This window comes from Scardinius erythrophthalmus (assembly GCF_964197995.2).
Source record: "Scardinius erythrophthalmus genome assembly, chromosome: 9".
NCBI classification, from domain to species: domain Eukaryota; kingdom Metazoa; phylum Chordata; class Actinopteri; order Cypriniformes; family Leuciscidae; genus Scardinius; species Scardinius erythrophthalmus.
The window spans coordinates 25,333,211-25,361,195 of record NC_138229.1 but is presented as its reverse complement, the minus strand read 5'-3'; the positions used below and the strand labels follow the sequence as shown (position 1 = coordinate 25,361,195).

Sequence of the window (27,985 nt, the reverse complement as noted above, 5' to 3'; positions counted from 1 at the left end):
GTTCTCATAGCTTTTACGTTTTTAGAGAACGCAATATATTCAAAATATATTTTCATATCAAGGTTAAATCTTTAAAAAAAAAAAGGAGTTGTGGCATCAATCATTTATTCTAATGTGAGTGACGACACGCTGACCGTTCCAAGATGGCGGGCGTGCCGACGTGTCTGAAGCGGTCGAATGCGGAACTACGTATCTACATAATGTTCGCGACTGCAAAGTCTGCAAACAAAATGACCCAACTCGTTTGCCGTAGACGAGCTAACGTGTGAAAATAGTTTTGAAAGTGATGCTTTTGTGAAAGCAGAGGATGTCAGAGCGAGTCAAAATGTTTGACTAAATATTTTATTAGGTCAACTCGGCCTAAACATTTCTTTGTATATAATAAAAGCACATTCAGCAAGTAAAGATGGAGCAAGGACTAGAGATGTCAGCAATGATTCCTGCACTGCAAGAACTAGCCAGGTAACATCACTGGCTGCTAATGGCGATAGATATTCTCTTGTTAAATACTCCGGACAGGTGTCCTCAACATAAATATTTAAAAATAAAGCTCATATAAAGCCTTTTATGTCTTTTCCAGTGCCAGTTCAGTTGAGTACAACCAGGCTGTGCAGAAACCACGTCAGATACTGTGTCAGTTCATTGACAGGATACTGACAGATGTTGATGTCGGTAAGGAAAATTGCATTGCATCTTGGATATTTGTGTTGTTGTTACGTCAAAAGTCTTTTTTATGAGAACATCTCAAAATTCTGTCATTGCTTTCTCACCTTCATGTTGTTTCAAAACATGCTAAATACATCTAAGGCAAATATCTGGTGGTTGACTTCACTTGGTTGAAGAAGTATAGTGAAAACTGTTAATATGAAGCCCTCTAGAATAGAATATGTGCTTAAAAGTATATATTACACATTGCATTAAATAAATATATGAATACAAATATAGCATAAATTGAAAATAAGGCATTCCTTTCCTTCCCATTACTGATAAAGTTCTGTGTCCCAAAAGCATGGTGAAATTTGGGACATAACTATATATATATTCTTATAGCTTTTAAGTTTTTAGAGAATGCAATAGATTCAAAATATATTTTAATTTCAAGTTAAAAAAAAACCCCTATATATATATCATGTATATTTTCATGTATATCATCATCATTTACTCAACCACATGCTGTTACAAACTTGTATGACTTTCTGAAGAACACGAAAGAAGATTTTAAGGATTAAAAGTTTTGGTGACCATTCACTTCAATTGTATGGACGAACAAAAACAAAAACACTGAGACATTTCTCACAATTTTCTTTTATGTTATACTGCATACAAAAATCAGGTTTGGAATGACATGAGGGTGAGTACATAATGATATAATCTTTTATTTTTGTGTGATTAAACTAGCCCTTTAAAACAAGTTAACAGAATATTTAAACTTGCTGGAAGTTTCTCTTCATCTCTTTCCACTGTCAGTTTTTAGTACAGTAATGTTTGAGGTGTTTACATAGTCTAATGTTTTTTTTTTTTTTTTTTTTATCTCTCTCACGTTTTAGTTGCTCTGGAGTTATGTAAGAAGACCAGTTTTGAGCCAGCATGTGTGATGCTGCTGGACTTTGTCCAGCACATTATTAAATCCTCCACATTAATGTTCATAAACCCAGCGTGTCTTTCTGATCAGTTCAAAAACTCAGAGAACAGCTGCACTGGTAAGTTGTTATAGTTTACATACATTATAACTAAAGTTCTGCACAACTACATTTAACTTAGATTGTCTGCCTTCCTTCTCACTTCATAGATTTCAGTAAATGGATCATCAACCGTCTCTTGCGAATTGCTGCTTGCCCAGAATGTGAAGACCTTCACATGAAGATCTCGTCAGTCATCTGCTCCTTGCTTCACCTTTTCAGAGCCAAGGGTCCAGTCCTATTTGGGCTGTTTTCCACAGAGCTAATTTGTTTAATGCAAGATCTAGTGCATACGAATTTCATGGTCAGACCGTCTCCTCAATGGCCAGTGGTGGTGGAACGCTTCTCCATCAGGTCTGCAGAGTCTGCTGTTTACCTGACCCCTACCATCCTTCAGCTGTCCTCGTGTGCCTCAGCTCAGATGCTGTTAGTGACTTCATTAACAGTGCTGACGGATATTTTGCAGGGCATTTTCTTCCCAAGAGAAGTGGGCATCATCTGGAACTCTACTTGCCTCATGCTGTCTAATGGGAGCCCGAGGCTCAAGGCAGTGTCTATGGTGCTTTTAACTCGCATTGTGACTCTAGGAGGTTTCCCTGAAGACCACTCACAGCCATTTTTCTCTGCTTATTTGCATCTCCTGGACTCATTGCCTGCTTTTGAGGAGTCAGAGCTCAAGTCTTTTGGCAAGGATTTCCAGAAGCTCTCCCAATGTGTTTTCCTGACAGAGGAAGGCACTCACGGCAGGTTTGAGAGAGTCCATCTGAACATGCTGATGGAGAGGCTTGAGAAACTGGTGGTTGGTGGGGCACTTGAGCGGTTGAAGGTAATGGAGGTGAAAGCTACACTTTGTGAAGTCTTCTGCTTTGTCCTCAACTTTGTTCCTCCCGGATACGAGTGTGCAGTGCAGATCCGGAAGGAGAGAGTTGCAGCCATTTGCAAAGCTCTTATTAAGACCATTGGAACCCAGGACCAGGAGGAGGTAAAGGGTCAAAAGAAAAATTCATCCAAAAAAGACAATATATATCCAATATATTTTTCTATTTTCTGTCAAGCACAAAACAAGAAGTCTAGCAAAAGGCCCAGTCTACTCTTTTCCATACAATCAAAATGAATGGTGACATGACATGTCAAACTTCAAAAATGACAAAAACAAGATAAAAGCAACACAGTCACAGTGGTTCGGACATCTTTTGCACTATATCCAAAGTGTTCTGAAGCAATGTTGGGAAACATTTGAAGGAATGGTTCACCCAAAAATTAAAATTCTGTCATCAATTACGCACCTTCATGTTGTTCCAATCACATAAGACTTTGGTAAACACAAGAATTTGTTTAACACGGATGCTCAATCATGCTTGCGTGACACGCGAGAACAAACCACATTGGTTCTCGTGCGTCAAGCAAACACTTTTGAGCTTCCGTTTGCCATATTTGATGTACTTTACAAATGTGTGTTGATCAGTGTTATAAATGAATAAAAGCCTAAATTACATCTGTTCATCATATAAACTGATCTTGCCTATTCAGAAGACCCGGATTTAATAACTGGATTGACCACTGGATTACTTTTTACGTTCTCTTTATGAACGTTTTGAATTGTCAAAGTTTTAGTGAAATTAACTTTCAATGGAGGGACAGAAATCTCTCAGGTTTCATAAAAAATATCTTCTTTTGTGTTTCAAAGTCTGATGGGTTTGGAATGACATGAAGGTGAGTAATTGATGACAGAATTTTGATTTTCTGGGTGAACTGTCCTTTTAAATTGTTGATAGTTTAAAGGGATAGTTCACTTTGAAATAAAATTTTGGTATGTTTTAGCTTACCTCAAGGGCATCCAAGATGTAGGTGTCTTTTTTTCCGCAGTAGTTTCAATTTTGATATTTTTAGGTCAAACCGTTCTTGTCTGTCAGTCATATAATGCCTGTCTATGGTCACTGTCTCAAAGAGCATGCACAGAGTCCAAATTAAAACATCGTCAAAATTAAACAATTCCCCATCGTAAGTACACATTGATGGCCTAAGACACGAAACGAGCGGTTTGTGTGAGAAAACGAACAGTATTTATATCGGTTTGACCTCTTATACACAGCCACGTCCAAGTGATCTGATCTGAGGGCGCAGTATAGATATATACACACTAGATGTCCTTAAAGACATTCGTTCCAATGAACTGCCATAGACAAGGCGACATCTAGTGTATATCTCTATGCACCAGTCTGCGCACACGTCACACATCTGGATGCGCGCGCCCTCAGATCACACAAACCGCTTTCTCACACAAACCGCTCGTTTCGTGTCTTAGGCCATCAATGTGTACTGACGATGGGGAATTGTTTAATTTGGACGATGGGGAATTGTTTTAATTTGGACTTTGTGCATGCTCTTTGAGACAGTATCCATAGACCTGCATCAAATGACTGAGAGACAAGAACGGTTTGACCTAAAAATATCAAAATTGAAACTACTGCGGAAAAAAAGACATCTACATCCTGGATGCCCTTGAGGTAAGCTAAAACATACCAAAATTTAATTTCAAAGTGAACTATCCCTTTAAAATCTTGCCATACATTAGCTCAAATCTCATTCTCACGCATACATTATTATGTAGTCTGAAGTCTTAAAGTGGTGATGTATTGCAGAGAGTAACATATTTTCTGTTAAAAACTAGCAAAGTGTGGAAGGCTACCTGTATGCTGCACTCAAGACAGATGCCAGTGCTGCAGTGCAGGATATGCAGGCCGCTGTTTCTGACCCTGCTGATCCTCGTATGTATGAAGAGGAGGTTCCAGCCAAACGACCAAACCTCTCTCTTCCAACACAACTAAGGAGCGAGGCCAAAACTAAGCCAGTGTATGCAATTCTCTGTCCCCACTCAGTCTCTGCTGTCTCTTCAGATAGACTTTGCTTCAGTCTCTCCTCTTACCATGTGTAACGCATTAAGATGATCTTGTCTGCCATCAGGCAAGTGGACATGAAGAGCAGTAGTGAGGTGTGGGCAGCTGTAGACAGCCGACTGGGCGAGTTACTGACCCAGATGAGGGACCACACAGTGAGCCAGTGCGTGAGCACCGTGCAGGGACTGACGGTCATCTTCCACCTGGCGGCGCTTTGCTCAAAGCACTGTCTGAATGGACCACATAGGTACGGTTTTATTTAAGGCCTTTGTTGTGTTGCATGGTTATTAGTTCTCATTCTTAAATGCCTCTTCAGTGGCAGAGGAGAGAAGACATCAGAGACCTCAGATGGAGTCCAGCTCATTTGGTTAAAGCCTCGGATTTTGGTTCAGGTAGTCGAGAGCTGCCGCACCGTAATGGTGAACACCTCCAATGAGGGAGAGCTGGAGCCTCTGGTGGAAGGCACTGTCAGGATCCTTGATGCTGTCCTCTACCTTAACAGTGAGTGTATTTTTTGCAAAGGACCATTTCATTCAACTGCACCTTGGTTATTTTTTCAGGATGGCCTAATATTGAAATTCTGGTCAAAACCGAAAAGCCTAATATTATTTTCAAGTTATGGCTGGTAACCAATATAAAATACTATTTGTTCTGAATTTAAATATGTCACAAGTAAATGTAGGCATTATAACATTTTAATGCACACAGTATGAAAATGATATTTATTTTGAGATTGGCTAAAGATAACATTTAACAGTATTATTAAATTATTAGTGGTTTTGAAGAAAAATAAATAAAAAATCTCGAATTTTGGCCGATACCTGTTATACATTACCCTTCAAAAGTTTGTATGTTTTAAACAAAGACACATTAAACTGATCAAAAGTGACAGTAGAGACATTTAAAAGGTTACAAAATAATGTTTCAAATAAATGCTTTTTTCACAAAATATTGAGCAGCTGTTTTCAACATTGATAATAGGAAATGTTTCTTGAGAAAATCAGCATATTAGCATGATTTCTGAAGGGTCACGTGACACTGAAAACTAGAGTAATGATGCTGAAAATACTGTTTTTCTATCACAGGAATAATTTACATTCAATTAAAAAGAATGGTTTTGTATTTTAATATAATAGTGCACAAAATTACTGTTTTATTATATTTTTAATCAAATAAATGTAGCCTTGGTAAGCAAAAGAGACTTCTTTTTTAAAAATCTGAACGGTAGTGTGTGGTACCAATGTTTTGTACATCCCTAGTTATTTTACTAATTTATTCAGAAATTGCACAATTGTTTGATATTTTGTATGACCATAGATAGAGCATCCGATAGATAGCATGATATCAGTCCATTTGAAATAATTTGATTTGTATTGTCTGTTTACAGCCAATAGTCAGGATGACACAAGTTTTTACAGGAATGTTTGTGCTCTGCTGTCGATTCCATGGGTGCTTGAGCACTCTTCGCAAACGGTTTATCAGACAGCCTCTTTTCCTGCAAGTCTGATTACACTCTCCCAGAAACTTGCTCCTGCCTTCTGTAAGTATCTAATACGTTCTGCAATATTTTATATATGCCCAAAAGGGAATTACTTGAGCTGTAATGTTAATGGATAACCGCTTTTTTTTTTCTTTTAAATCTAGTTCCTAAATGCGTTTAATTCACTTTACATTCCTTATTCTTTTAACGCTTGTTCTTTTTGTAATTTTGTCTGTAGCTGCACAAACTCGAGCGCACTGTGTGTTTCTGCTTGCTCTGCTGTCAAAGAGCGTGTGCGGTGACTGGCGTTCGTCGGTTTATCGTTGGGCCCTGCAAAGCAAGATGGAAGCTGAGCGGGCCAGTGCCGTCAGAGGCTTCCCCCTTCTGCTGCACCACCTAGGAGTCAAATCCTACAGCCTCATCCACGAGGTCCTTCTGTACGTCGCCCTCTAACAGTCAATCTGAAAATCATCCATTATTGGCACACATCAATTCAGGGTTCCCATGGTCATGGAAAATCTTGAAATATCAGTGAATTTTAAAAGTCATAGAAATATCTATAGCAAATAAATTGTTCTAGTCATTTTCAGTTCTAAAATGTTTAATCGATTAGAAATAACCTAAACTAAAAAAAAATGTAAATTATGAATGACCGAAAGATGGTTAAAAAGGGAGACTTTTTGCTTGAGATGTGAATAAATTTATGAATATTTATGTATTTATGTAGTCCCACTCTCCACCGAGACAAACATCATGATATGTCAATGCAAGGATCCAATGATTCTTTTAATTGCACATGAATTACATAAACACTGCAACATTCTGTAAAAAATAAGAAGTGTACATTTTTTTTTATTTCATGGTGTCTTTAATACATGTTTGTTACATTTTTTTTATTTAAAACTTCATTTTAGGAACAGACTCCAGGACAGCTCAACACAAGTGAAGACCGAGCTGACCGGTATCACGGGTCAGCTGGCCTGCTGTTTGTCGGAGAGCTCAGAACTGCAGTTCCCTCAGGAGACAATGCCTTCCCATGAGCTCCTCTGTGCCGGTCTCAGCATTTCAGACTCCCATCCCTCACAGATCTCCTCAATCGGAGCCTCTATCCTCACTCCGTTCCTTCTGCTGCTCAAGCCTGTGGAGGACGTGAAGGTGAAGCAAGGTTAGTCTGCTCTGCAACACCTCTGAATTATTTAACATGTAAAGGCTTTATCTATTTTGAAGGTGAAGTATGTAGTTTCTATGACACTAGTGGCACCTATTGGAATTAAAGAATAAAGCATATTTTGCAAACACCCACTTTCGTGCATTGCGCCTCCCCCAACCATCACAAACACAGCTCTTATGAGTTCTTGTGAAGGCATGTCTCAACAATTAATAGTAGGCTAATTTCAGTTTAAGGTCCAACATATTAGGATTACTTTTAGCTGTGTTGCTATGTGTCAAAAGTAAGCAATTGACTAGTAACACTAGAGCGAACGCAAGCATCTTGCTTATAATAAACCCATTCAATATACAGTATCTTCACGTGACACTCCACAACTGTTTGACATCAAAGTAAACATAAACTGGTACATTTATCTTTCTAAACGGGTGCATTATGATACTATATGGTGTCGAAGCGTCCATTGTAGTGTGTAGCATCGCAATGCCCTGTTCGCTTTGACGTGCTCATGACCTGTTTAATCTTTGAGGTTCTAATTGCAGCGAAATTTGGCTTGCAATCCTGTACCCGAAGCTGAATGTCAGTCATGGTCCCACACCTGCTAAACCCCTCTGGCTCTGCCTGCTACAGTAGCCACACCCCAAACTCTCGCTATGGAACTCTCGCTGGAAAGAGATCGACGTATGGACCGCTCTCAATGTTTTGATGGTGTCTGGGAGGCTCAATGTTTACACTTTTAAGGGAGATAAACCCATTAATGGCATACTAATAGTAGTCAATAAACGATAAACTTGGTTAACAGAAACAAAATCTTACATACTTCACTTTTAAACAGTCTTGAGGATTGAGTTATTAGTCTAAAGAATGTAAGTAGCTGAATTTGGATAAATGAATTTACTAATTAATTTTTTCTTTATGTTTTTGGTAGTATATACCTTTGGTTTTGCAGCTTGATGAGCTTTAAACTATAATCTAAAGTATAAACATTATTCTATTTAACGTTTTCTTTTGGAATGGCAGCTTTTATCAGGAATATACGGCACTTGTTCAAGCATGTGGATCTGGGTAACAGTGACCCTGATACGAAAGCTCTGGTTAGTGCATTGGTCAACCTCATTGAAGACCCTGACCAGGAAGTCCGCATAATGTTTGGCCAAAACATTAAGAGTCTTCTGGAGTTTTGGAATGGAAATGGCTTCCTGAAGGAGGTACAGATTTTAAAGTTCAAATTATTAGATGAACATGCTGTAATCATGCATAACCTTGTTAATGTCATTCTTTTAGTCATTAAGCTGATGTTTTTATCCAAAGCGATTAATGAATGGATTATAATTTTGTGTCCAGCTTCTTGTGTCCAGGCTAAAAGAAGCTTACACCAATGCAAAGACCTCCAGAAACAATGATCTCAAAAACACGCTCATATTAACCACTGGAGAAATTGGGAGGTAGTGCAAAATGCTTCTTTTTGGTACCACTTTTAGTATATTGATTCTTCCAGCTGTTAAAAGCGCGCAAATCATGTTTCTATAATGATTTTTGTGCTTATGGTGCTTCTCAGAGCTGCTGAAGGGAACCTGGTATCTTTTGCTCTGCTTCGTCTTCTGCACTGCCTGCTGTCCAAATCCAATCCCGTGTCGGTAGCAGCCTACACAGAGATCCAGGCTTTGGCCACCTGCAGAAACCTCAAACTGCAGTCCTTCTTCAACCAGTACAGGAACCCAATTTGCCAGGTCAGCATGCCTTTGTGTTACTGTGATGATAAAGTATTATCTTAATTGCTTTGCTTTTATGGTATGTTTTATAGTTTGCCATCAATGTGAGCACCACCATATGCTGTTTATCACAAAGCTTTAAAATTGTGTGTTAGAAATGGAGAACAGTGTTTGTTTTGCTTCAAACAATGTAATATGTTTATAGAATATGTAATATTCCTCTCTTTTGTTTTGATGCAGTTCTTGGTGGAGTCTTTGCACTCCCGACATGTGACGGCTCTGCGCTGCACTCCAGATCAGAGCAGCGAGGCTCTGCAGGAGGAGGCGGCCCATCAGAGAGAGCTGGCACTGGACATCCTGTCTCATGTGGCACATGTCTTTGATTTCCCTGACCTTAATCGTTTTCTCAATGTAAGTTTAACATCTTAATACCGGATTTGGCAAGATCAGCGTCTGATGTAACAGAAAAGCCTGAAATTTGGCTGAATAAATATAGTATGGCATATAGGCCGAGACTGGGAAAACTTTTTGAAACCAACAAGAGCAAAATTTAGAGCAGTGATGGATTGCTTGGATGAACATTGCTTATTTCACTGAAGAAATGAGCTTTCTCTCTCTTTAATTCACAGCGGACACTACAGGTCCTTCTTCCCTTTTTGGCAGCCAAGGCCAGTCCTACTGCTTCTGCTCTGATCCGCACAATTGCCAAGCAGCTGAATGTCAACCGCAGGGAAATGCTTATCAATAACTTCAAATACATATTCTCCCACCTTGTGTGTTCCTGTACCAAGGAGGAGCTGGAGAAAGCTTTCCACTACCTTAAGGTGAAATTTTCAGATAATGAAATTAGGAAATAAGCAGTGCGGAAAAAGACAAATAGAAAGAGGAATGGTATCATAAAAGTATATATATCTTTTTAATTTCTGTATTATACCTCTGAATTTTTATTTATTTACTGACTTGATATTACATTTATTTTTTTCTTATTCATTAACTTTATATGTTATGTTTATTTTTGCACAGAATGAGACAGAAATTGAATTGGGCAGTCTGCTCAGACAGGATTTCCAGGGTCTTCACAATGAGCTGCTCCTGCGTCTAGGAGAACACTACCAGCAGGTCTTTAATGGACTTGCTATTTTAGCTTCTTTCGCCTCTAGTGACGACCCATACCAGGGCCCAAGAGAAATCACCACCCCAGGATGCATGGTAATACTGCTCTAATAATAATATTCAGCAGTCTAAGGCCCACGGGTGTCTAGCACATCGTTCATAAACTGATTCATGTGCCTTTTGTTGTACAGAAATGGATGCATTGGAGTTTGTTGTCAGCCTTCTATTATAGTCATTGTTCTGTAAATAATGCTTTCTGTCACTGTATGTCTGTGTAGGCCGATTATCTGCAGCCCAAGCTCCTTGGCATCCTGGCTTTCTTCAACATGCAGCTGCTCAGCTCTAGCGCTGGAGAGAAGGAGAAAAAGAAAATGGTAGGTGTTCGATATGTTTTAACAAACTTTAAAGCTGTTTTGTCTGGTTTCAATGCTAAATGCGGACTTTCAGTAGTGAAATGCTGCAGTAGAGAAAACGTGACACATCAACCTCATAACTGATCTGTGACTCATCAGAATATAAGTAAAGGGGTCATGAATTGTGAAATAAATTTTTCCTTGATCTCAAGAGGTCATTTTACTATAAAAATATCCTGCAAGTTTCAGAACTCAAAACTTCCTTGTTGGTCCAAAACAGCTTTTATTGAAACCAAGCTCCCAAATGTTTGGTTTCGGATTTTGTCTCAGTATGAGGTCATAGTTTGACGAAAGATTGCCTCTGCAGAAGATCAACGTCTACTTCTATATCATCGCCTCTTTAGCCCCACCCACCAATTTGCACATGTAGTGTAGTAGTAAATACGAGACAGACACAAACACAGGATTACTCCTGCAACAAAAGCGATTGAGATTTCTCTGAGGATTACAAGACGTTTTGCAGTGCCAAGTTGTGGAATCCTGTCCTTGTGTTCCTAAACATTAAAAAGTGTGGATGAACTTTACTTTTAATGAAGTTCCAGTCAGACCGCATCAGTAAGACACTATTTGTTTGTTTGTAATAGAGATAGCAAGATAGTTCTATCCCCATTTTGTCAGTATATTTATGACCTTTTTTCTCTCAGGCTCTGAACAGTTTAATGGCCCTGATGAAGCTGATGGGTCCAAAGCACATCAGCTCAGTCCGAGTGAAGATGATGACCACACTGAGAACTGGCCTGAGGTACAAGGACGACTTCCCAGAGCTCTGCTGCAGGTGTGTTTCTCGTTTGGATTGGTCTGAGGCAGGATGCCTGGTTTGCATTTTTAACGGTTAAGCTCAACACAAACCATCTAATATGCAATCAGTTTAGAGGATGAAATCGTAATTGCACTTTGCTCACAAAATAACGAGGATATGGGCTTTATTGTTATCTTGCTGGTTTACAGGACGTGGGATTGTTTCGTGCGCTGTCTTGACCCGTCTTATCTGGGTCCGCTACTGAGTCATGTAATCGTCGCTCTGTTACCTCTCATCTCCATCCAGCCTAAAGAGACAGCGGTGATCATGTACTACCTCATAGTGGAGAACAGGTGTGTGTTGTTCCTGCTTTCTCTTGTTTTGTTGAAGGCTAGATTTGGTTTTATTTCTCTAAAGGTTTTTGGATGATTTTTAGATAATTTTATAGATTAAAAAGTAGTTTTTTATAGATTAAATAGCAGCGTTGATTATTTATGTGTCGACAACATACTTATTAAAGGTAAAGTGTTTACTTTTTGCTGCACTAGCGTCACCAAATGGAATTTCAAAAATGATTTTCAATCAGGCTTCCTAAACATTCTGTAAAACCTAACAAATGTTTAATAACTAATACTAAAAACTAATACTTTTAAGTTGACTATACTTATTGTAGAACAGTTTGTTGAACTTAATTGTAAAAATTTAGTAATTCTGTACTAGTCTTTGTTACCCAGAAAAGTTAAAGGGATAGTTAAGCCAAAAATTAGAATTCTGTCATCATATACCCACTCTCAAATTGTTCCAAACCTCTATGAATTTCTTACTTCTGATGAACACAAAAGAAGATGTTTTGAAGAATGTCGGTAACCAAACAGTTGATGGACCGCATTGACTTCCATAGTAAATTACTATACAAGTCAATGGGGCCTATCAACTGTTTGGTTACCGACATTCTTCAAAACATCTTCTTTTACAAACATAAATTATCTCGGACATACAGATAGTCCCGTCTCAAACTCACGCTATTGGCCAAATTTGTTAGCTTGTTATAGTTTTCTCTGCATATTAGATTAGAGCCATTCTTTTAACATTGAAAAATTACGCGATAACACTAAAAGTGTAATTTTAATGAATTTGTATTTTGTTTTTTGGGTAAAATCCTTTCTTCACAATCTTTTCATCTCAGGGAGGAAGTACAAGACTTTCTTCATGAAATCTACTTCCTTCCTGACCATCCAGAACTGAAAAACATTCACAAGGTCCTTCAAGATTACCGTAAGGTACAACCTAAACAAACCAATCACATCAAAGTTTAAATAACAGTGTAAAACTTTAAAATCGTGCTACACGTTGTGACTTGATTTCAATCAAAGGAAATTATTTCTACAATGATGGTTGTGATGCACTATTCTTCAACAACAGCAAACCTCAAAGAGCACCGACATGCAGACAGCACTGCAGCTCTCCATGCGGGCGATCCAGCATGAGAATGTTGATGTACGCATCCATGCGCTCACCAGCCTGAAGGAGATGATGTACAAGAACCAGGTCAGACTTACTCTTAAGAAATTAGAGAGCTTTGCCAGCTTGGATGCAAAGATATCAAAATGCCATGCCTCTTATTACCTGTAAACCATATCAGCATAGTATGTACAGTTTTTTTCTTACTCATTGCAGTTAGTAAAATGATAATATTTTGTGTAAGTACAGTATAAGAGTCTGTACATCAATAATTTTTCACTAGATTCAGTATTATATAAATGCAACATAAAGTATTTAAATACAATATGGGATTATAAACAGAAACCAGGCTTCAAATGCAGTTGGGGCCTGAAAGGTTGAAGACCCCTGATCTACAGTACATATATTTTTTGTTCTACAGGATGCTCTATTAAAACATGTCTTGGACAGTGAGATGGTAGAGCCGGTGATCTCTCAGTTAGTGACGGTGTTGCTCCGGGGCTGCCAGGACGTCAACCCTGAAGTCAGGCTTTTGTGTGGGGAATGCCTGGGGGAGTTAGGAGCCATTGATCCTGGTCGGCTTGACTTTTCACCTGCTGACACTCAGGGAACTGGATCAACATTTGTGGTAAGACATTCCTCTTTGTTGCTACGTACATGTATCAAGCAGAATCTTGAAGATCATGTTTTAAGTGTGTAGCTTTTGCATTTTATGTATTCCAAGTGTTATGCACAGAATAAAGAGAGTGTCTTTATGCTTTTTAGAGTGGGATCGATGATCCAAATTTTGCCTATGAACTACTGACAGAGCTGACCAGAGCCTTTCTGGCCTATGCAGATGATGTGAGAGCTCAGGATGCTGCGGCATACGCCATGCAGGTATGAACTGGGCCAAAGATACTGTCCCTTGGGACTTTGATATTGTCCCTTTATATGGTGTTAATCACATCACCAAATACTTAAAGGTCCCATGACATGCTACTTTTTGTTGGCTTTAATATAGGCCTTAGTGGTCCCTAGTACTGTATCTGAAATCTCTTTCCAAAAATTCAGCCTCGGTGCAGAATTATAGCCACTACAAGACAGTCCCAGAATGAGCTTCCTTCAGACGGGCCGTTTCGGTGTCTGTAGCTTTAAATGATAATGAGGAGCAGAAAGGCGGCTCAAGGTGGAGGGTGGGTGTGGCCTTGACCATCTTGCGCAACGGTACCGTGGCGTGCATGTTTACGTTGGATATAGCAATGGCACGAGGACACGCAGTCGTTCAAGCATTTCAGTTTGACCCAGAATCTGATCTGGATGGAGAAGCAATGGATGAAGAAGTTGCAACTCAGCGGCTCCAGCAGGACGTTTCCGAATGGTTAGTTTAAAATATTATGTCTGGATACGGTACTTTATTCGGATGGTTTACAGTTATTATCATGTAGCTAACTCTAACCTACTGTTGCCTTTTCATGAGAGATCTGTAACGTCTGTATTTATCTTATTACAATTACATCAAGCTCTGCGATCTTGAAATGCGGATTTCGCGCGCGCCGTATAACCAACAGGAAAACGGTTATCCAAATAAGTTAACAAAGAAGTGTACAACACTCGCGTTACAGTGTGTGTATTCACACACATAAACTGCATAGCTGCATAGCTAATGTTACAGCCACATTCTACGTGTAACAATCTAGGTAACCATAAACAGTAAAGCAACACAGTTATATATCATTAGTTGACTTACTTGTCCGAGGTGTGTAGCTGAGCCAAAGAGAGTGATCCAGACTTTAGTTTCAGACGTTCAGCAAGCCCAGCTCTGTATTGACCCTTCGTTGTTCATTTGTACATCCAATTATTGAGCAACTATTATGCTTCGCTTGCTCAAAAGCCATTATATCTCTCGTGGACAAACTAAAATCGCGCGCGCGTTCCTACTTCCTAGCTCATTTTCTCATGGGCGGAAAATATTCTCTGGGTGGGCAAAGCAGAGACAGAGGAGGTAACATTTCCATCTTATGACGTCATAAGGAGGAGATTCAAGATCAGCGCGTATGAGCCTCCATTTTCTCAAAGGCAGAGAAAGATAGCAAAAGCTCGATTTACACCGATTGAAATTTCTAGAAACTTGGGGACCATATACAGGCTAGGGGAACTCATATTAATGTTAAAAAACCCCAGAAAGTGAAAATTTCATGTCATGGGACCTTTAAATACCTTATACTTTTGCCCCCTGTTTCACAGACAAGTCTTAAGCCTAGTCTCAGACTAAAATTCATTATTGAGCTGTTTTAACTGAAAAACACTTGGACTGACATAATATGTAATGTGCATTTTTAAGGCACGTTTATAAAAGCCATTTAAGTGTCCTAATTGAACTAAGGCCTAATCCTGGGTTTACGAAACCGTGCCTAAGACTTTATATATTTTGTTTACACTTAAACTTTTTTATATTTTAGTCTGGACTAAAACATACCCTAGATATTGATTGAACATGATTTGATTCTTTATTATTGTTCTTCTTTATAGATCTTTTGCCCTTTAATCTGTTTGAAAAAATTGTTTACTTTATATATATCTTATGGCAATTCAATTTTCAGAGTTATTTTTGGCATAAGAAGAAAGGATATAGACCTGTTAAGAGGACAACACTTACGTTTTGTACCCTAATGCCTGGCTCACACTACAGGAGTTTTAGGCCGATTTATGCCCGATTTACCCCTCCCGAGAATCTGAGAAAAAATCTTGTCGAGGACCTCGATCGGTTCCGATGTTCGGCGCAGATTATCTGGTAATGTGAGGCGTTCACAGATCGAATCTTGCCCCTCCCGATCTGCTCTCACACAAATCGGGCTCGCCCCGATCATATCAAACATGTTTGATATTTATCGGGATGAGCAAGATTGTGATTACGTCAGTGCTGTCAAAAAGACAGCAGGGCTGTCGTGCTGAAGGAATTTCCCTTGAGATAATTTTAAATGACTCAACTCGATATGCGTTTTTATCTCCATTTATTTATTGCTAAATAAATAAGTATTACGCTGTGGTCAGCAGGCACAAACGTTACATGTTCAGTAATGAAACCGAAACTAAAAAGCGCGTTAAAAAGCGCGTGGATTTCAAAATCAATGCACGCATCACTGGATTTAAAAATGCACATCTAGCTTGTTGCACGCACACATATTATGCCGAAATAACGATAGTATATTATGTTAACATTATTAGCCTAATAATAATAAATCTTTAATTAATATTTGATTGAATGCTGAATGTTGTGCTTGGTCAATTTAATAAAACGAATAGGCTACTTTAATTGTGACAATTAAAATGATTGAATATTAAATATTAAGTGGACAATTTTTGCAATAGTATTTATATGCTATCTAGCACCCCCTCGTTAAAAAAAATATCTCGCACTGCCCCTGGCCCACGTATTAAAAAATGGTCGGGTTTAAATCGGGCTCGGGCTCATAATTACAGTTATGTTAATGTGTTGTGTTGTGTTGTGTTGTGTCGGGCCGGGCCGGGCCGGGCTCGGACACAACGTGCATGGGCTCGGGTAGGGGTCGGGCTTGATTTTTTTGGGCCCGATCTAAGCTCTTAACTCAAAGTACCGGTAGGTTCAAAGTCTCTGTGCGTGTGTATGTGCGTGCATGCGTGTGTGTCTCATGGCAATGCATATCCCATATGTTTCCATGTTTTTACACTTCAGATCTGCTGCGTGAGATCACGTGACGCTTCCTCTGGCACGATAATCTTAATAACATTTTGTAGTGTGTGGTGCACCGCGATTTTCAAACCTTGTAGTGTGAGCATGTTTAAGATTTGGGGGAAGAAAATCTGCAAAGATTCTCCTTAAGTGTGTGCTTCAACCAGATTTCAAAATCGGTTAGGATTTTAAAACTCCTGTAGTGTGAGCCAGGCATAATTCAATACTGTGCCAAAAGCTTGAACGATTATCGTGATAGTATCCTAAACTTCTGTTTCAGGAGCTGCTATCATTATTTGAATGTCGGGAGGGCAGGACTGATTCACCAGGTCGCCGTCTATGGAGAAGATTCCCTGAGCAGGTTCAGGAAATCCTGGAGCCACATCTCAATACCAGGTTGGACATGATCATTTTGCATGACCTGTTGTCAGCTGCTTTTATTACCTGTGTCCAGTGTGCATAAAACTGACTTGTTTTAATCATCTGAAGGTATAAGAGCTCTCAGAAGGTGGTGAACTGGTCGAAGTTGAAAAAGCCCATATATCTCAGCAGCCGTGGAAGCAAATTCTCTGACTGGTCTGCAACCTGGGCAGGATATCTCATCAGTAAAGTAAGTTCACATCTACTTGTTTTCCTGTGCTACCAAACCTCACATATATGTAAAAGGCTAATTCTCCCTCATCTTTTCATGTGTTTTAGGTTAGACATGAGCTTGCTGGCAAAGTGTTCAACTGCTGTAGTTTCATCATAAAGCATGATTACAAAGTGACCATCTACCTGCTGCCCCACATTTTGGTCTATGTGCTGATTGGATGCACTCAGGAGGAGCAGCGAGAGGTACAAATTCAAACCCTGTAAAAAAGGACATGCTATTGATTTTTTGATTGGAAACGGTCCGTGTAGTTTTTCTCTGTAAAGTTTAGTAAAAAAAAAACAATACTATTGCCAGTGAAAAAGGCTCTAAATAGTGCTTCTGTTTGTGTCCTGTAGGTGAATGAAGAGATCATGGCTGTCCTGAAGGAAGGTGACCCGCGGTTATTGCGACTGCAGGATAATGCCTCCAGTCTGAGTCAGCTCAGCACACAAACAGTCTTCTCCATGCTGGACCATCTCACTCAGTGGTCCCGCCACAAACTACAGAGCCTGAGTACCAACAAGAGGCCAGGAAAACTTGGCAGAGAGCAGCCACAGGCAACAGGTGACTTGCAAAACAAAGTTCTGATTTCAGTTCGTAAAAGCTGATGGTCATTTATTATTAACATCTTGACATTATTAGGATTGATAATAGGCCTTTTGTCTTTTTGTTCTTTTTTTATATTTATTTACGAATTCTCGTCAAACATTTTATGTCGGCATCAATAGCATCTCAAAAATATACACCACTAATCTGAGTAAAATCAATACATTATGCCATTAATTATTTTCCTTATAAAATCTTGCAAACAAACATTAAACAAGGAAACAGCAATGCTGTGCGAGTTACATATTTCAAGGTTTGGGGTCGGTAAGGAAAGAGAGAAAGAAGTAACAAAAATACAGTAACAGCATGTTTTTAAAATATTATTACAATCTGTATTTTATTATATTTTAAAATGTCATTTATTCCTGTGATGGCAAAGCTTAATTTTTAGCATCATTACTCCAGTCTTCAGTGTCACATGATCTCCAGAAATCATTCTAATATGCTGATCTGCAGCTCAAGAAACATTTCTTATTATTGTTGAAAACAGTTGTGCTGCCTAATAATTTTGTAGAAACTGTGATGCATTCTATTCCGGATTCTTTGAAGAATACAATATTTAAAGCAACAGAATTTGTTTTGAAAAATATATATTTTTATCTTTATTGTCAGTTCTGATCAATTTAATGTGTCCTTGCTAAATAAAAGTATTATAAAAAGGGGTTCCTTAAATGTTTTTCATAATTGAAAAGTCAAGAGACATGTTGTCACCATATTTTGAGAATAACCCAGGTGAATTCTGTAGATCCGAAAGGGTATAAAACAGTTTTAAACTTAGTTCATCCTGTACAATCCTATGCATTAATGTAAATGAAAAGTTTTTGCTTTGCTTCTAGAAAGTAATTCTGACTGTTTCTTTGTCCTCTTAGGCCCTGAGAGTAGTGAGTATCAAAGCGTAGTAGCCTTCCTCAACAGCATTCCTCAGGATGTGCTGGCCAAGGCATCCTTCCGCTCCAGAGCCTACACACGGGCTGTCATGCACTTTGAGTCCTTCATCCGTGAGAAGAAGCAGAACATTCAGGACCATCTTTCATTCTTACAGGTCTTACCAGTCTACAGATTTTTGCACAAGTTGTAATGTTTGCTGGTTATGGTTAGGCTACTTACTAAAATAAATAACTGTAAAATATTGATATTGAGTCAAAATTACTTTATTATGTAAGAAAATTATTGACTGGTGAAGGGATGTGGAGACATGAAACTTGCATTAATGTTCAGAAGTTTGGGGTCAGTCAGACTTTTTAAATGTTTTTTCTCTTAAGCTCACCAAGGCTGCATTTTTGCATTTATATCAAAACAGTAAAACAGTAATCATGTATTCCAGAGAGTCATATAATGAAATGAAAAGCAGTTCTTTAAAACTAAATGGGGATAGAAAATATTCAGAGAGAGTTGAAACCTTAATCTCATTATTACTTGTCAATAAATCAGATCAGTTCTTAAGCTATCTGCTATAACCTGTCTTCTAGACTATGTATGCGGCCATGCACGAGCCAGATGGTGTGAGGGGTGTGAATGATCTGAGGAAGGAGGAGCCGTCCTTGAGAGAGCAGATCCTGGAGCATGAGAGCATTGGACTTCTGCGTGAATCCACTGCTTGCTACGACAGAGCCATCCAACTCGAGCCAGACCAGGTCAGCACCACACACACTCTTATTCTTATAAACATCTGGCAAATGTAGAGATGTGTGTGATTTGGCAGGGCTTGATTCTTCGTAAAAAATAAAAATAAATAAAAAAAGGAACACATTAAGAAACTTTAGGGGTGAAATTAATAATTATTTAATTATGGAAGTAATTATAGGCAGTGTTGGAGAAAGTTACTTATAAAAGTAACTCCCTAAAAAAGTAACTGTTTGTGTTACTTAGTTACTTTTTATGGAAGGTAATGCGTTACATTACTATTGCGTTACTTTTTCTCACCCGGACTGGGTTTGCTTGTTTGTTTTTTGTTAAATAAATAAAAAAAAGTTATATTTTTGTCAAATGCCCTTTCACACCAAACGTGAAATGAATAAGCCTCAGGATAAAGGAAATGTCTGGACAGCCGGGGGCCATTGTGGATTGCAGAAGAATAGGACACAGGAGAAGAAAGATCAACACTCTTACTTCAGCAATAAAAACAAAACAAAAAAACTAAACACAAATGTGATGTTTATCTAAAGTAATTTTTGCTTATTAGTATGGTTAAATTAGATCATGGAAGATCAGCAGCAAAGATATTGGTTAAAAATGTGATTATTTAACATTTAAACATTAACATTTTCATTTAGATTTGTGTAATAATCTGATTTTGCATTTCACTGGTTTTATTCATTTTAATGAATAAATACTGAATCTGTTTTTGTGCTTGTGAGATAAGTAAATCCATGTTCACATTTAGTCTAGAACTACAATAAGCATCATGTTTACACAGCGCACACTGCGCTTACTCTCTATTTGGGGAGGGGCGAGGTGTCAGTCAATACATGGGAAAACAGAGTAACTTGCGTTACTTATTTGAAAAGTAACTCAGATATTTTGTAGTAAATTTAAAAAAGTAATGTGTTACTTTGCTAGTTACTAGAAAAAACTAATCTGATTACGTAACTCGCGTTACTTGTAATGCGTTACCCCCAAAACTGTCTATAGGCATACTTTAAACCCTGTCCATATACAGTATACACACACACACAAGAATTGTTGTGCCAGAAAGAACTAGTAAAATATATTTATTGAACAATATGTGTATTAAATAATCTTCTTTGTCTTTGCTTTCTTATTTTTTAGTATTTTTGTAACTGATACATTTCCCTCTCACTTTCTTATCTTTGTATGCAGCTCGTCCATTATCATGGGGTTATGAACTCTATGTTGGGCCTTGGTCAACTCTCCACAGTAATAACCCAGGTCAATGGGGTTCTTGCAAGCAGGTAGGCGTACTGATGTAAACTCAGTCCTCTGGGTGATTCAGTGACACTGTGGTTCACGCAACCCCAGGTTTTGTGTTTTTAAACTAACGCTATTTCCTTTACAAAGGCCACGTTGGAAGTCCGATCTAAATGCTTACCGGGTCGAGGCAGCATGGAAACTGTCAAAGTGGGACTTGGTTGAGGACTATCTTGCCTCTGGTAAGTGATTTTGCTGTTTCTAGAAACATAGAAATGTTTGTCAGATTGAAGAAGCATTACTTTTTGTCATTTCTGTTTTATAGATTGTAAGTCCAGCACATGGGGTGTCAGACTTGGCCAAATGTTGCTGGCTGCCAAGAAGCAAGATTCAGAGGCATTGTATGAAAAGCTTAAAATATCCAGGAAAGAGCAGGTTGTCCCTTTATCAGCTGCCAGTTTTGAGTGTGGCACCTATCAGAGAGGATATGAGTACATAGTCAGGTAATCCGATGGTTGACAGTTTCAGAAAAATAAAAACTTAACATTTACAATACAAATACAGTGTGTTCAAATGCATTTTTGACTAAGGTGTTCTGTCTTAGGCTGCACATGTTGTGTGAGTTGGAGCATTCCTTCAGTGAGCTGCAGAAGGAAAGCACAGAAGCTGGAAGATCCAAGAAGCCTGAGCCCAAACTCAACTGGGACGCCCGCCTACTCATGACCCAAAACTCATTCAGAGCCAAGGAACCCATCCTGGCTCTGCGGAGAGCTCTTCTCAGTCTCAGCAAGGGGTATGAGCACATACTAATACTACATATTTCAGTGCAAAATGTTTCACTTCCCTTTCAGAAAGCCATGTAATTAGCTCATTTCTGATAATGATGCTGAAAATTCAGCTTTGCTTTCACAGGAATAAATTACATTTTTAAATAAATACCGTCTTAGTGAGCATAAGAGACTTTTAAGAGATATAATTATCCCACACTTTTGACCAGTATTGTAGGTTTCAAAAGACATGACCATGAGTTTCTGGTGAACTATTTAGTTTGAGTGGATAAATATGAGATATATGACGACTTCTTTGCAGGTCTTCGTGTGAGGAGCAGGTTGGCGAGTGCTGGCTGCAGAGCGCTCGTGTAGCCAGAAGAGCTGGCCATCACCAGACAGCCTTCAACGCCTTGCTCAATGCTGAGAACTCCCACCTCTCTGAACTCTTCATCGAGAAAGCCAAATGGCTCTGGTCTAAGGTTTAGCAGCTCAGCTTAATGTTGTTTTTGCCAATGAAGATCTGTTTGATGGGGGTCTTACTCCATCATTGAAATTGTAGTTATAAGGAAAGATGTTGTTGTTACAGGGTGATGTGCATCAGGCTCTGATAGTCCTGCAGAAAGGTGTGCAGCAGTGTTTTCCTGATGACCAGCCGCTCACAGACCCCAAGAGAATCCAGATAAAAGGGAATGCCATGCTGCTGGTGGGCAGATACATGGAGGAGACGGCCAACTTCGAGAGCAATGCCATCATGAAAACCTATAAGGTATTTCAGTCAATCACATTCATGGACAGATGCAACAGAAATCAGATTAATCAGTCAATGTTTCTCTTTCATGCAGGATGTCACCCATCTTTTGCCAGAATGGGAGGATGGGAACTTCTACCTTGCCAAATACTACGACAAGGTTATGCCTATGGTCACTGACAACAAACTGGAAAGACAGGGCAACCTCATTCGTTATATTGTCACTTATTTTGGAAAGTAAGATGTATTCTATTGGTAATCCTCCTATAGGGCTTCAAAATGTTTCAGTGTGTGAAAGTCAGATACAGTAATGCTGTGCTCTCTTCATAGAGCCCTGCAGTTTGGCAATCAGTATATCTATCAAGCCATGCCCAGAATGCTAACCTTATGGCTGGACTATGGAGCCAAAGTTTTTGAGTTCGAAAAAGGTAAAGCACAAAGATGAATGAGATGATACACTGTTTTGTTAATGCATCGATTCATATGCATTGATCTTATTAATATTTTAAAACATTTGTGTTGGACAGTAATTTATTTAAAATGCTAAAAAAATTAAAGAATTTCAATTTGGTAAAATATTTGGTAACACTATTTTACAGTGTCATTGTTACATGTGGTTACTGTAGTAAGAACTAAATTATGCATAATTACATGCAATTAACCCTAAACCACACCTTCATCCTAACCCTATAGTAATTACATGTAGTTAATTAATATTAGTCAGTACACCTTAAAATAAAGTGTAACCAAATTTATATATATATATTGTGTACAATATTACACAAATTAATAATAATAGTAACAATAATTCAACATTTTTATTAGGGCTGTCAAAAGATTAATCGCGATTAATCGCATCCAAAATAAAAGTTTTTGTGTTTACATAATATGTGTGTGTACTCTGTATAATTATTTTGTATATATAAATACACACACATGCATGTATATATTTAAGAAATATTTGTATACATATACTGTATATATTTATATTAATATATTTATTTATATATTTTTTTATATATATAATTACAAATTTTTCTTAAATATATACAAGCATGTGTGTGTATTTATATATACAAATTTAATTATACACAGTACACGCACATATATTATTTAAACAAACTTTTATTTTGGATGCGATTAATCTTTTGACAGCCCTAATTTGTATTATTATTATTATTATTTGTCTGCATACATTACAGAAAGTATTAAAAAAATTGTTAAAGGGGTCATGACATTGATTTTTTTTATTACTTTAACATGTTCCTTGAGGTTCACTTATAATGTCAATAAAGTTTTATGCCCAAAAATAAAAACATATTACACTTGAGTTAGTGTTTTGAATACATTATCCATATAAAATCGTAATTTACAGACAAAGCATTATGAAATAATTTACTTATGCACTTATTCAGAGTTCTTTGTGAAATCTCCATTACACTGTGCCACGTTTACAAAACAAAATGCTCTGAACAAACATATAATCCTCTGACGCGATCCAAGACGCCATTAAAATAAACCATACACTTATTTCCGATGCTGGGATCCTTATGAAGTCTGTTCAGAGACGCAAATGAGCCGTTTAAACTAGATGTGTCAAAGCGAACGTTCTTCACTGTGAGTTTGCAGTCTAATTCAAAATGCTTTTGAATCGAAATCGATTGACTATCAAACCAAATATTCACTGCTCTAATTAAAACAATCCTGCTTGCTCCATCTTTTTCAGCTGGCCGCTCTGACAGAGTCCAGATGCGGGCTGAACTTACTAAAATCAATTCCGTCATCAGCGAACACACTAGCAACCTCTTGCCTTACCAGTTCCTCACAGCTTTTTCACAGCTCATCTCCCGAATCTGCCACTCCAACAACGAGGTCTTCGCTGTGCTGATGGAGATTGTTGCCAAAGTCTTCTTAGCTTACCCACAACAAGCTATGTGGATGATGACTGCTGTGTCAAAGGTCAGACACCTCAGCCACATCTATATCTATAAATGTCTTTTTGCAGGTATTAAGTGTTTATATGCTTTTTAAAAATGTATTTTAGTCCTCCTATCCGACTCGAATGAACCGATGCAAGGAGATCTTGAAGAAGGCCATCAGTCTGAATAACTCATTTGGGAAATTTATCGGAGATGCCAACAGACTGACTGACAAACTGGTGGAGCTCGGCAATAAACCAGTAAGACAAGACTGTACCACTAGCGAAAACATAATTGATTAGTATTTAATAACTTCCCCTTCAAAATTCATTTTTATAATCAATTGGTTCTTGAATTAGTCTTGGATGCTGTTATAAACTGTTTTTGTTTAACTGTATAGGTGGATGGAAACAGCAGCACCCTCAGCATGAGTATACACTTCAAAATGCTGAAGAAACTGGTGGAAGAGCCCACGTTCAGTCAGATCCTCATCCCCCTGCAGTCTGTCCTTATACCCACCCTGCCCTCCACCGGAGGAGCCAACCCCAAACACGATGCCTTTCCAGGGCACTGGGTCTACCTCGCCGGCTTCGATGACACCGTCAGTCCCACCTGTTTCACCATTGCCCAGTTTTTTGGGCACATGATGCATCACATTCACTCTCATTTTAAAAAATGAATTATTCATGATATCATTATACGTTTCCTTTCAAAAAGGTGGAGATCTTGGCATCCTTGCAGAAGCCAAAAAAGATCTCGCTCAGAGGTTCGGATGGAAAGTTCTACACCATGATGTGCAAACCCAAAGATGACCTGAGGAAAGACTGCAGGCTGATGGAGTTCAACTGTCTCATCAATAAGGTAGTAGCGTTGTGCTGTTCACTAAATGCCGCAATAATTAATTGCATTTTCCCGAGAACTTGCATAATAAAAATGCGCCGCTGTTTGTCAGTCTTTAAGGAAAGATGCAGAGTCTAGACGGAGGGATCTGCGCATTCGAACATACGCCGTCATCCCTCTGAATGAAGAGTGCGGCATAATAGAGTGGGTCAACAACACAGCGGGTTTACGCCACATCCTCACAAAGCTGTATAAAGAGAAAGGTGTGCTGATTTCATAGCTTCTACTGATATACAGTGTATAATGGAATATTGGCATGACAGTGATTTAACACTAATCCATAACTGATTGTAAATTTGTTACATTACTTCTTTTTCACATTTTGTTATTTAATATTGGTTACACTTTATTTTAAGGTGTCATTGTTACAGTGTAATTATATATTTAAGTACTGTGTAATATTATTTAACAACATGTACTTACTATAAGGTTAGGGTAGGATTAGGATTTAGGATTAGGTTGAGGGTTAGTTGCATGTAATTATGCATCATTTATTGTTATTACTATGGTAAGTACATGTAACATTATGTAACACAAAGTGTTACCGTAATATTTAATTACAACTTTGCACTTAATCACATTTAATATTTGTGGTCAGAAACTCACAGAAAGCTTGTCATTATCATAAAATAAACACTGTATCACTCTCAAGTGCTTTATTTTGGATAATGACCAGCTCACAGGACATTATCCTGCTTATTACATGGCTACTCGCCAAATAAATTAATATACAGTACAGAAGTTTGGGGTCAGTAAGATTTTTTTTGAAAGAAATGAATACCTTTATTTAGGTATTACAAAAGGTTTCTATTTCAAAATAAATGCTGTTCTTTTGAACTTTCTATTTATTTAAGAATCCTGGAAAAAAAAGCTTATTAGAATGATTTCTGAAGGATCATGTGACACTGAGGACTGGAGTAATGATGCTGAAAATTCAGCTTTGCTATCACAGGAATAAATGACATTTTAAAATATATGGGGAAAAATAGCTATTTTAAATTGTAATAATATTTCACAATATTACTATTTTTACTGTATCTTTGATCAAATAAATGTATTCTTGGTATGCATAAAATATTTATTTCTTTAAAAAAAATACTGACCCCAATCTTTTGAACAGTATTGTACTGTATATGGACATGAAATATCGATTAACCAATCAGAATCAATTTCAGATGTATAAAACATGCTGTTTTAAAAAGAGTTTATTCAAGCTGTCTGTATCTCGATGGAGTCATTTTGGCACAGTTGAGTGAAAATGTATTTGTTCTTTTAAACAGGGATCTATGTCAGTGGGACGGAGCTGCGCAAGCTGCTTTTGCCAAAAACAGCTTCTTTTGAGGAGAAGCTGAAGCTGCACAAAGATGTGCTGTGTGCCAGACACCCACCGGTTTTTCATGAGTGGTTCCTACGGACATTTCCTGATCCCACCTCTTGGTATATATTCACATTCATAATATCTTTGCACAGTAGTATGCTATTATTTTCTTAATATTATCTCTAAAAAAGTGAGCTTAGGGTAATTCAGTAGAAATTCACCTACATGAACATCTTCACACATGGGACAAATGTGGCATTTCACAGGTACAACAGCAGGTCTGCTTACTGTCGCTCTACTGCCGTCATGTCTATGGTGGGCTATATTCTTGGGCTTGGCGATCGCCATGGAGAGAACATTCTGTTTGACTCTTTAACCGGCGAGTCCGTCCATGTGGATTTCAACTGCCTCTTCAACAAGGTTCGAGAGGAAGTCATGAGGAATGTGTCTGTATAATTTGATTGCTCCCTAAAACTTGATACCTCTGGGTAACTAGAACAAATGTGTTGTGTGGTGCTTAAGGGGGAGACGTTTGATGTTCCTGAGGTGGTTCCCTTCCGGCTCACTCAGAACATGGTTCATGCAATGGGGCCCATGGGCACAGAGGGTCTGTTCAGACAGGCCTGTGAAGTCACACTCAGACTCATGAGGGACCAGAGAGAGCCACTCATGAGGTGAACATCTCAGAACTTAAACTACCATTCAAAAGTTTAGGGTTTGCAGTGTTTTTGAAGGGTCAAGAGTCAAATATTATTACTATTTAAAATAACTGTTTCTATTTTAAAATGTAATTTATTCCTGTGATGTCAAAGCTGAATTTTCAGCATCATTACTCCAGTCTTCAGTGTCACATGATCCTTTAGAAATCACTCTAATATGTTAGAAACAAGAAACAGTTCTTGAATACTGAGGTAGAAATGCATGAATATCTTAAAAATAACATCTCTGAAGCCAAATATCTGTTCTATGTTGAGGATTTCGAATGTGCTTAACATTTCATACAGTATTTGTATTGCATAATTATCTCTTGTATTTTCCTTATCAGTGTTTTAAAAACATTCCTGCATGATCCTTTGGTGGAGTGGAGCAAGCCTGTCAAGGGTTCCTCTAAGACACAAGTTAATGAATCTGGAGAGATCCTCAATGAGAAGGTACTTCATCAATTAGTTGCTTCAGTCTGAATGAGAATGCATATCTGTGACGTACAGTATATCATATGTATTTTATATTCAGCTAAGCAGGATTGAATTATATATAAACATAAGGCATAATGGTTGGAATACGCTTGCTTCGAGTACTGTAAGTGCTTCATCTTTATGTGCAATTTGAGCTGTTGCGTTTCAACTATAGATTAAATAGCAAGCTTAAGTAATAGTTGGAAATAAATATTTCATAATTTGATTTTGTTCCACACTATAGGCTAAGACTCATGTTCTGGACATTGAGCAGCGTCTTCAGGGAGTGATCAAGAGCAGAAATAAAGTGATGGGCTTACCTCTGTCCATTGAGGGCCACGCACATTACCTCATTCAAGAAGCCACTGATGATAATCTCCTGTGTCTGATGTACCTCGGATGGGGTCCTTATCTGTGATGGACATTTGCACTTCAGTTTGAGACCAAAACTCAACATAAGCTTTCTGTTTAGGTTTTTTCTGTATTTTGATATATTTGTCACTGTTATTTTCAATGTTCCTCAATAGGTTAATTAAAGTTCATTAATGTTTAAAGAAACATCTGTCATATGTGTTCTGTTTTAAAGGTATTTAGAGGTGAAATATGAGCACTAGTGCTGTACACTAACATTCAGCGTTAGTTTTTAGCACTGAACATGCACTTAAAATGCCTGTATGCAGATAAACAGGTTTTG

The 27,985-nt window shown here is 38.1% G+C and overlaps 1 protein-coding gene across 1 annotated transcript; it reads left to right on the top strand.

Moving 5' to 3' along the window:
* Window positions 1-255: 255 nt before the first annotated feature.
* Window positions 256-27,842, top strand: atr (ATR checkpoint kinase). The gene is made up of 47 exons (XM_081374038.1): window positions 256-462; window positions 581-672; window positions 1,548-1,700; window positions 1,790-2,661; window positions 4,351-4,532; window positions 4,644-4,823; window positions 4,893-5,077; window positions 5,964-6,116; window positions 6,295-6,493; window positions 6,971-7,221; window positions 8,245-8,432; window positions 8,569-8,669; window positions 8,783-8,954; window positions 9,177-9,347; window positions 9,566-9,760; window positions 9,960-10,145; window positions 10,328-10,423; window positions 11,107-11,237; window positions 11,411-11,554; window positions 12,388-12,481; window positions 12,624-12,749; window positions 13,084-13,290; window positions 13,428-13,541; window positions 16,634-16,749; window positions 16,843-16,963; window positions 17,053-17,190; window positions 17,344-17,551; window positions 18,463-18,635; window positions 19,063-19,227; window positions 20,414-20,505; window positions 20,612-20,703; window positions 20,787-20,964; window positions 21,066-21,254; window positions 21,551-21,710; window positions 21,818-21,997; window positions 22,074-22,216; window positions 22,310-22,407; window positions 23,706-23,938; window positions 24,024-24,158; window positions 24,299-24,499; window positions 24,616-24,759; window positions 24,851-25,001; window positions 26,079-26,235; window positions 26,383-26,536; window positions 26,639-26,790; window positions 27,162-27,267; window positions 27,536-27,842. The coding sequence occupies exons 1-47, from the start codon at window positions 407-409 to the stop codon at window positions 27,707-27,709; spliced, it is 7,908 nt and encodes a 2,635-aa protein (XP_081230164.1). The 5' UTR covers window positions 256-406; the 3' UTR covers window positions 27,710-27,842.
* The last annotated feature ends 143 nt before the right edge of the window (window positions 27,843-27,985 follow it).

Bases quoted from the DNA above. Each gene is read 5' to 3' on its own strand.
- atr (XM_081374038.1), top strand. From the start codon at position 407: ATGGAGCAAGGACTAGAGATGTCAGCAATGATTCCTGCACTGCAAGAA. The intron at 5,078-5,963 runs GTGAGTGTATTT...GTCTGTTTACAG, and splicing joins TGCTGTCCTCTACCTTAACA to CCAATAGTCAGGATGACACA. The intron at 16,750-16,842 runs GTTGGACATGAT...AATCATCTGAAG, and splicing joins GAGCCACATCTCAATACCAG to GTATAAGAGCTCTCAGAAGG.